Source organism: Telopea speciosissima, chromosome 8 (genome assembly GCF_018873765.1).
Source record: "Telopea speciosissima isolate NSW1024214 ecotype Mountain lineage chromosome 8, Tspe_v1, whole genome shotgun sequence".
NCBI classification, from domain to species: domain Eukaryota; kingdom Viridiplantae; phylum Streptophyta; class Magnoliopsida; order Proteales; family Proteaceae; genus Telopea; species Telopea speciosissima.
The window spans coordinates 55,033,440-55,042,532 of record NC_057923.1 but is presented as its reverse complement, the minus strand read 5'-3'; the positions used below and the strand labels follow the sequence as shown (position 1 = coordinate 55,042,532).

The following is a 9,093-nucleotide window of genomic DNA, read 5'->3' as shown; positions in this document are numbered from 1 at the left end:
CAAGGAGATATGTCATTGCTTCCTGGATTTCTTGGGAGTTTGCTGGATGTCTCCTATAGATGTACTGGATCTAGCCTGTCTTTAGAATTCCATTCATTTCGGAGTTAGAGGGAAGACATTATGAAGCTATACATTTATGGAGTTCTTTGTGGAACATTTGGCAAGAGAGGAAACGTGGGATATTAAGAGAGGAAGAGAGATTGCTTAAACATATTCATGAGATTCTCATGATTAGGGCAACTCATTAGGCCACTAGTCAAGGGAGCTTCAGGAACATTCCTTTCAACTACATTACTAGGGAATGGGATAATGTGGTGAGATCCCAGCCGGCCAAAGAAAGGTAGTTGTTAAATGGACAACCCCTTCCACCTCTTCGATGAACCTGATTTCTGATAGTAGTGGCTTTGGAAACCCAAGTCCAGCAGGAATAAGGGGTGCTTTTAGAGATAATGTTGGCAACATTCTCAAGCTCTCCCATCTAGCTTTTGCGAATGACCTAATGATCTTCTCCAAAGCCTCCATTAGCTCCTTTGAAGCCATCATATCTTGTCAGCAGCGCTTCCAGCTGGCCTCGGGTCTGTGCACAAACCCTTCAAAGTCTCTTCTTTTCCTTGCGGGGGTTTCTGGTTTGGAAAGAAATGCTCTTATTGAAAAAGTGGGCTTCACTGTTGGCCAGCTTCCTGTCAAATACTGGGGCCTTCCTCTGATTCTTGGTAGGCTATCTGCGCATCACTGCACCCCTATGTTGGACCTCATCAAGAAGCGCCTTCAGCTCTAGAAAGGAAAGCTTCTCTTTTATGCAGGTCGCCTTGTTCTTATATCTTCTGGTCAGGCATTTATGGTCTACCTCACTCTACTGTCAAAGTCTTGGAATCCCAAATGGCCTCTTTTCTTTGGAAGGGTGATTCACCCAGGTTTCTTCATCCCATAAGTTGGGCTACAGTGTGTCGGCCAAAAAAAGAGGGTGGATTGGGTATTAGAAGGATTAAAGAAGTAAATTTAGCTGGTACCATCATGTTGATCTGGAAGATTGTCTTTAAAAAGAGAAGTATCTGGGTTGACTGGATCTACTCGAGACACCTGCAGCATGATTCCTTCTGGACTGTTTCCTTGTCCTCTGATGCCTCTTAGGTCTGGCGTAAGATCTTAGCTGCTTGCTCCCTAGTTCAAGGTTCTATCTGCTCCCGTATTAGCGATGGCTCATCTACCTCCTTCTGGCTAGATTATTGGCATCCTATGGGCATCCTACTCCAGCAAGTGACCACAAAAGACTTTTACAGATCGGGCCTCTCTAGACAATCCAAGGTTGCAAATATCCTTAGCAACAATGGATGGACTCCGCCGCCTTCTTCTCATCAGTCGCTTAACAAAATTTGGGCAGCCCTCCCCTCCATCCCCAGAAGTCACCCAGGGAGAGGAGATTATGTTGTTTGGGTTCATTCTTCCTCCCGCTGCTTTAGTGCAAAAGCTGCATGGGACCATATCCGCTTCAAAAGTGTTTGGGCTCCTTGGAGAAATCTGCTTTAGTTCAAGTACCACATCCCCTGTCACTGCTTCACGGCCTGGAGATGGCTCTCAAACTGTCTTCCAACACAGTCCTTCCTCCGTCATCATCAGATAAATGCGCCTCCATCATGCTGCCTTTGCTGAAACAATACTGAAGACATAGAGCATCTTTTCTTCGTGTGTCCTTTCTCTTTAGCTATTTGGAAGGGAGCTCTTGCAAAATGCTGGCCTTCACCTCGAAGAATTCTTCACTTCAGTAGAGAGTGGCTCTGGATTGACATGACTTTTGCGGGTTCCTCTATTTGTGACACTGTTGGAAAGTTAGTTTTTTATGCTACGATCAATCACCTCTGGATGGAGCGTAATCTAAGGAAATGGACCTCCAAATCGCGAACTCATCAGCAGATTTGGGACGCCATTTCCTTTGAGATTAATGCTAGGCTTTCTTCAGTTCCCCCCTCTTTTTGTAATGACACCCCAAGGAACAGGCTTATTGTTGTCTCCTGGGGTCTCTCCTCAACCTCCCTCCAATCCTCCTCCTCTTGAGGATTCGGCTTCTCTCCTTGTTCGTCTTTGCTCCCTAAGGGAGCTGCTGTATTTTTTTTCCTTTTTGATAATGACTTTTTCTATTCGCCCAAAAAAACATTCTCATGGATTTTTGAGGTCCCATTGTTTGGGCAGATTCAAACTTGGTTAAAATTCTAGCAATATTCCAGGCCTTAAGATTTTCTCCTTCCAATCTTGGGCACATCTAATCATTGAGGGAGATTCAGCTCTATTTATCAAATGGATTTAAAAAGAGGGTCCAGTTTCAGGGATGCTGTCTCATCTGATAAGGAGAAATAGGCTTATAGGCATAGTTGTCAAGGCGACTAGGCAACCCAAGGCGTTTGAGGGTGCTTAGATGACAAGGCGCCCGCTAGGCGTTGCCTAGGCACCCTAGGTGTGCATTAGTGACTATATGTAATATAGCAATAATAATTTTATATAATTATGTTTATATTCAAAATAGAAGCTTTATCAGTGTAATATGATACAATTATGCTAGTAAATGGCCTAGTATGAGAAAACTAACTAGGCTAGTGAGTGGCATACTAATAATTTTATATAATATTTTTTTTTTCTTCTATGAACCATGGCTAGTGAGTGGCATACTGATAACTGTGTGTATGGTGAGCTCCTAAGTGTGTCTTTTGTGTATGCCAAACATGACAAATTAGCTAGGTTAGTTGCTCATTCTCTTGTAGTCAGCAGTTTACATTCTAAAATGTACCAGTATGGGTGTAAATCACACCAAGGACAAGTACTAGACAGAAGATTTAGGTGCATGAGTATGATTCTGTGGATTGGCCTCAACATGATAGGAATGATTTCAAGTAATTTTCAGGTTTGTAAGGGAGAATGTTGCTGAAAGCAGCATGCCTGTTGGAGGGGTGGCAAATGTCAAGTGATAGAGCTGTCCGAAGTCTTCAAATGCCTCTCATCAGGTTAGAAGTTCTTGTATTATAGAAGGCAAGTCACTGGAGGAATCTGATTTTTGAGCTGTACTATTAAGAAGTGGCATTTGATCTTCTGGTGATTTTCAATTGTTTGAATATTTTGCTACAGGACTAGGATTCTGAAAGAAAACCAATTCAATTACCGAAAGGAAAGGAAGAAGACCAAAGTGTTCCTTTCTTTTCTATCTTATTGAAGAGGGAAAATTTTGCTGGTTCGGTAACCTTGAATCCCCTAGCTGAGTGAAAACTTTGCTATTTTTCAAATATTTTGATCACAGAGATTTCTGAAATGTTGAAGTTTCTGTTTTCAAAAACAAACTGAAATGGTGATTAAAATTTACAATTCCAACCCCACCCCCCAACAAAAAAAAAATGTAAAAGGAATTCATCACTGTTTAGTTCTTTTGAGCAGTATTATTTGAACACTTTTCTGATAAACATATACAATTTGTAGTAACTAATTCAGAGACAGGGTTATAGAACCATTCAACATTAAATGTTCATCGCCACCTCCTACTGACCCAACCATTCAGAACAAACATCTGCATAGCATGGTGTCCAATAGAGGGAGCTACATGGTTAGTATCAAACGCCGAAAGCTTTTACTTATTTTGTAATCTTTGATAGGACATCAACCAAATTCCATGGCCACAACCCATTGATCTTACTTGATGTGCGTCTGATCTCACTTCAAGACTGTTATGTCCAAGTTTCTTGGCTTGGGAAGCCCTTTCACTTCTGCAGACTCCATTGTCTGAGCATTTTAGGCGTGTCTGCTGCCACTTCCTGTTAAAAATACCATTATTTGATAAGATTTCCAGCCATAAGCTGCCTTTTCCCCCCTACTGGCCCTACATATTCAAATGCTTCATCACAACAAATTGCAGCATAAGTGGTGGCTGCTAGAAGTGAGTTATTGATTCTTGGTTTGAAGCATGTAAATGCCTTATCATCAAAAGAGGATTTATGATAAGCAAATCAAATGGATCACTTTCTGCAGCTGAATAATTGAATCATATTAAGGGTGGTGATGGTGGTGGGTGCCTTCTACTATGGCTATTAAGATGGGAAAGGGGGAGGGAGGGGGGCAGAGGAAGAAAATAAAAGGTAGGTTTATCCAGCAGGTTGAGAGTTGGACCACACAAATATTTGCCTCATGGTATATTAGATCAGGTTGAAATTTGTGGATAGATACAGCCCAACGTACCCTATTCACCAGCTTAGTTTCAGCTTGATGGAATGTATCTTACTTGGCAAAATAAAACTTTGAAAATCCAAGACTATAGAGGTTGCATGCACATGGCTGGTTGAGACATAAGAAGGAAGATGCAAAACATGACAGGTATATGATTAAATTGTGTACAAAGTTTGAAATGTGGCTTATCCAAATTATTCCCTAGACATCCAATCGATGGAATGGGCCATTAGAATTTAGAAGTTCCTTTTTGGGCCAAAATGAAAATGATATAGATTGACTTTCTTTTCTTTTGTTGTAATAAATTCTCATTTATAAAAGCCAAATTATCTTGTACATCTTCTAAACAACTAGGCATTCTACAAGCAATCAGAAAGTAGATATAAATACCGGGAAAAGGAATGCTAATCGGTGCTGCAGTGTGGCGTGTACTTGTGCCCAGGCACAGCCGCATGCAAAATTATCAGTGCACACCTGATCCTTTTACTCCTTTCCAGCGGGTTGCATCAGTCAATTTGTGCATGGCTGTGCCTAAGTGCAGGACCTGTAGGTACACGCCATACTGCGGCACCGGTTAGAGTTCTTTCTCCCACAAATATTTAATTTCCAAGAGTTTATTAAAATATTCGCCTGGCCACCCTTTGAGTTCTGCACCATTAATCCAATCCACTAGGTGCATCAAACTCAACTTCTGAAACCTCTTCTCATTTCATTGTTTTTTTTTGGTTTCCATCAAACCTTCTTGGTAAGGATGTCAATCGATTCAGTTTCGATTAAAATGGACCCAAACGGAAAGTCCGTTCATTATCAATAGGTTGCCAGTTCCAACTTCTGAAACCTCTTCTCATTTCATAGTTTTTATCAATGAGTTGCCACCCATCTAAGGGTCTTAGTGGTTGCCGATGAATAAGGTGGATAATAATGATTATGAAAGACAAATTCCCCAAAAACTCGCGAAATTCAGATAGTACTCAAACTCCTATCTAAGAATCTCTCCCCCCTCTCCCCCAAGAAGACCAAACCCTAACCGTAAATTCTCTTTAACGATCAGAAGTTCAGAACAAAAATGCTGTCTAAATTCCCACAATTGCGTTGGCACGCAAATCTTCTTTCCCAAACCAAAACCCCACCCTCCCAACCCCAACCTAAAATCACGCTATGCCCTGAAGTCCCGCACTCTCCAGCTCCAGAGTCCATTGCAGTCACAAACCCATTGAACGCCATCTCTCAACTCCCAAAAAACTCCACCAGCAACCCCCATCCTTAACAGCATTATTCATTCGTGGAAAAAGTCGTGGACTCTCTAACCACTGCTCTAGTTTCTCAATCAACAGCCGCTAAATGTCAAAGCTCAGTTTGTTCAAAGATGAAAAGGATAGAAAAGGTTGCCACCAAGGGATTCAAAAACCGGAATTCCAATCCATGTACAGATTTTAGGATTATGGCCAATTCCAAGTTTATTCAGAGCGTAATGATATAAACAGGCTAGATTCAATCCAAACCGAATCCATTATTCCAAAGTTTAGAATCCTTCAATTCCAAGTCTATTCAGAGCGTAATGATAAAAACAGGCTAGATTCAATCCAAACCGAATCCATTATTCCAAAATTTTGAATCCTTGAACTGGATCGCCCAGAAATATCCATTGGGCTGGAAGAACGTAATTTTGTTACGACTCCTTTGGGCTTTCGTTTATTTCGTTTTTGAAATTTTGGTAGTAAAACCAGATTTCATGGAGTACCATCATTTCTCAAACACCACGATAAAAATGATAAGTCAATAAGACAAGAAAAATAGTTCCCAATTTTACCATGTTGTTTGGCAACCATAACATTAAAAAACACCTAATAATTAATATGCGAATGATTCAATAATGGGAAATTTCAGTCTTGAGCAAAACTTTTACTCCCCTAATCTAAGCAAAACCATGACGACACAAAAAACATTTCATAAAATATCCAATTGCCCAGATGGATGAACTGAGATTCTGACAAGCTTTCAAACGCGCCCAGGATTTGCAGCTCCAGCTGGGCGTGGGGCTTGCCCAGGCTTTGGCATGTCTTCCTGCACACATGAAAGGGGAGGGGACAAGGTGTCACTAGGTCTGGGAAAATATAACTTTGTAAATCAAACCCTAAAGGGTCTGATAACATTGTAAATCCAAAACTTGCTTTAAGAACCCTATATTAGTCTATTCTAGGAATAATACACATAAGTGAAACTCTAAGATTTTTAAACTGATAAATGTACCATAGCACATAAGTCTGCATCAAGAGAAGAGACTCATACAGATCATACATAACTGGGTCTGATAAATCACATTGCTTGTATTCTTGTTTATATGATATGGTTCTATATGTTGTACTAACACATTCCCATGCTGGATTGTCCTATACTAGATTTCTCTTTGATTCTAGTAGAGATTATTATTGGTCAACACAAAATATGGATTTAAGCCAATTATCTAATGCAATTATAAATAAATTAAAAAAAAAGGGGAGAAATGCAGGATGACGGTGCGCAAAGAATTAGAGTAGTTTTATAGGACAGGTACAAAACAAATATTGATGTATGGAATTCATTGGAGAAAAAAAAATCTGTGTAGCCAACCTCATTTAGTTGGGTAAGGCAGAGTTGGGTTAAGTTAAGGTGAATTGAGTTTCTAGGAGTCTGATATTAGGGATGTAATCAGATCGAGATCAAACCAAATATAACACTATCCATATCTACATCCACACCCGCTAAGCTTTGAATGTATTCATATAGTTTCCAAAAAGCGATTTTTCAAATATGGATTCCCTCAACAGATATGAACCGGAATCGAATACAATTTTAGACTATCGATTTACATTCCCAGTGTAGACTGGAGAGTGGAGTCATTGGACTGAAGAGAGCAGAATTACAATCACAATGTTTGAGTTGAGCAGTGGAGAATTGAAGAAGATGAAATTTCGAGAAGACAAGGTGAAGGGTTGAATCAATTGACAAAAATTCGAGCAGACAAGAAAATTAAGGGGTGAATCCACTACCCCACTAGGGTTGAAGTTAAAGTGTCATATCTGACATAACATAGATGACATCATGAATTTTTTTTCTTTCCTTAAAATTCTTGTTTAATTACTTGCACTATACTGTGAATTTGATGAGTATTTTGGTATTATAAATGTTTTAAAAATATCATTTAATCATCTTTTTATAATCAGACCTAAACACATCCAATTAGGTTTTAAACGGATTTGGATAAATTCTAGAAACTGATTTTTCGAATACGGATTCCCCTAAACAGATAGGAACACAAATCAAATATGCATCCCTATCTCCACTATCTGATATTAAATTACTGAGCACTCTTACAGCACCAATGGATTAAAAAGGCACACCCCCCTTTAGAATGGTGACAAATTGTTATTATGTGAACATAACAACAATAGGAGTGAGATGTATAACGAATATCATGTACCAAACAAAAAAAGGGTAAAATGTATCATAAACAAGGAGAATATCTGATATTCTAATAGACCTAATAAACCAAAAGATAAATGAAATTGAGAATTGTGAAATATACCCGGCGCCTAAATCGCTGAGGTGGCTCCCTCTTTCTTCTGTCAGTGCGAGAACGAACCCTTACAACGTGCGAATGGATCGCACAGGAGACGCAGTATTGCATCTTGGCGTACAGCTTGGGAAGCGTATAACCTTAACAAAACCAATAGCCACTATCAGGAAAAAGAACAAACAAGAAAAACAACAACAGATCGGAGTGAAAGACAGAAAGAAGAAAAAAAAATCAAGCAAGAATACCGTCATAAACACAGGCTTCTTGAACATCCCTAACCGCTGCTTGTTCAACAATGTTCCTCACAAGAAACCTCTTGATAGCCTTATCCTTTTGGCAAATATCAATATAAAAGAAAAATCTAAGATTCTCAGAGTTTTCAAAAGGCACCAGAGACTGAAAGAACATGAATCAATCCAAAAAAATAAAAAACATCAAAGATCAAAATATGATTGCATACCTTAGGGCAGCACTTGCCGCAGTTGGAGCAGCGGATGAAGTTCACATGGCCACGGCCATGCTTGTTGCGGCCACCGTTCCTGCGCTTGAACGTCTGCAGATTTGAAAAGAGAAAGAACTAGTGTAAGACAAGTAAAATTGAAGGAACATCTAAAAGGTTTGGATTTGTCTCAATCAGCTTACCATTTTCTATAAGCCCTAACCCTAGCTCTGTAGTTCTTCGCCTCCTCAACTCTACTCTCTTAGGGTTCTCTGGTTTTTTAGGTCTCAGAAGCTTTTATACGGAAACATCAAATATATCGAGTGTAACCCTGACATCTCTTCCGAGTGTATTCAAGGACTTTTTGACCGGACGATCTGATCGCCTTATACCATTCGGATCGTTTCCTAGATGATATACCGTCAGATTGGAATATGATGTTAGACTTGCCAAACAATGGTTATGCGTCTTAAAATTACTCCTTGTAAAACCAGGTAAAAGTGTTACACTATAGTGATGCCACAATTCTGACCATTGGATGGTTTGCCATTAAATCCAAGAAAATGGGATCGCCTACATGAATAGTTACTTTTCAATCAATTCTATTCGATGTCATACTTGATATAAGTCCTACAAATTTGATCGTGTGTGGTTCTTGATCGGTGCGGTTCTCTAGTGCCTCTCACAAAAGGAGGGTGGATCCCACCTAGGCAAAGTGTTCAGTCAGGTGCCCCAGGTGGATCCCACCCCCCTCTTATGAGAGGCACTGGGGAATCGCACCGATCAAGAAACCATAGACGAAATAATGTTATGTACCTCTTTCTTTACCAATTCTCCAAAGGCATTTTGGTTTTTCTAACAGGCTCTTATAGCTCATTTTCATTTGAATCAAATCAAT

The 9,093-nt window shown here is 39.8% G+C and overlaps 1 protein-coding gene across 1 annotated transcript; it reads right to left on the bottom strand.

The window, feature by feature from the left end:
• Positions 1–6,192: 6,192 nt before the first annotated feature.
• LOC122671686 (40S ribosomal protein S26-1) lies at positions 6,193–8,469 on the bottom strand. Its single transcript, XM_043869056.1, has 5 exons — positions 8,399–8,469; positions 8,217–8,309; positions 8,002–8,086; positions 7,766–7,896; positions 6,193–6,264 (listed from the first exon to the last, which is right to left on the bottom strand). Exons 1-5 carry the CDS (start codon positions 8,399–8,401, stop codon positions 6,199–6,201), a joined length of 378 nt encoding a protein of 125 aa, XP_043724991.1. The 5' UTR covers positions 8,402–8,469; the 3' UTR covers positions 6,193–6,198.
• Between the last annotated feature and the right edge of the window lie 624 nt (positions 8,470–9,093).

Bases quoted from the DNA above. Each gene is read 5' to 3' on its own strand.
- LOC122671686 (XM_043869056.1), bottom strand. The intron at 7,897-8,001 runs GTATTCTTGCTT...GGTTTTGTTAAG, and splicing joins AGAAGCCTGTGTTTATGACG to GTTATACGCTTCCCAAGCTG. The intron at 6,265-7,765 runs GTATATTTCACA...TCATGTGTGCAG, and splicing joins CTCAGCGATTTAGGCGCCGG to GAAGACATGCCAAAGCCTGG.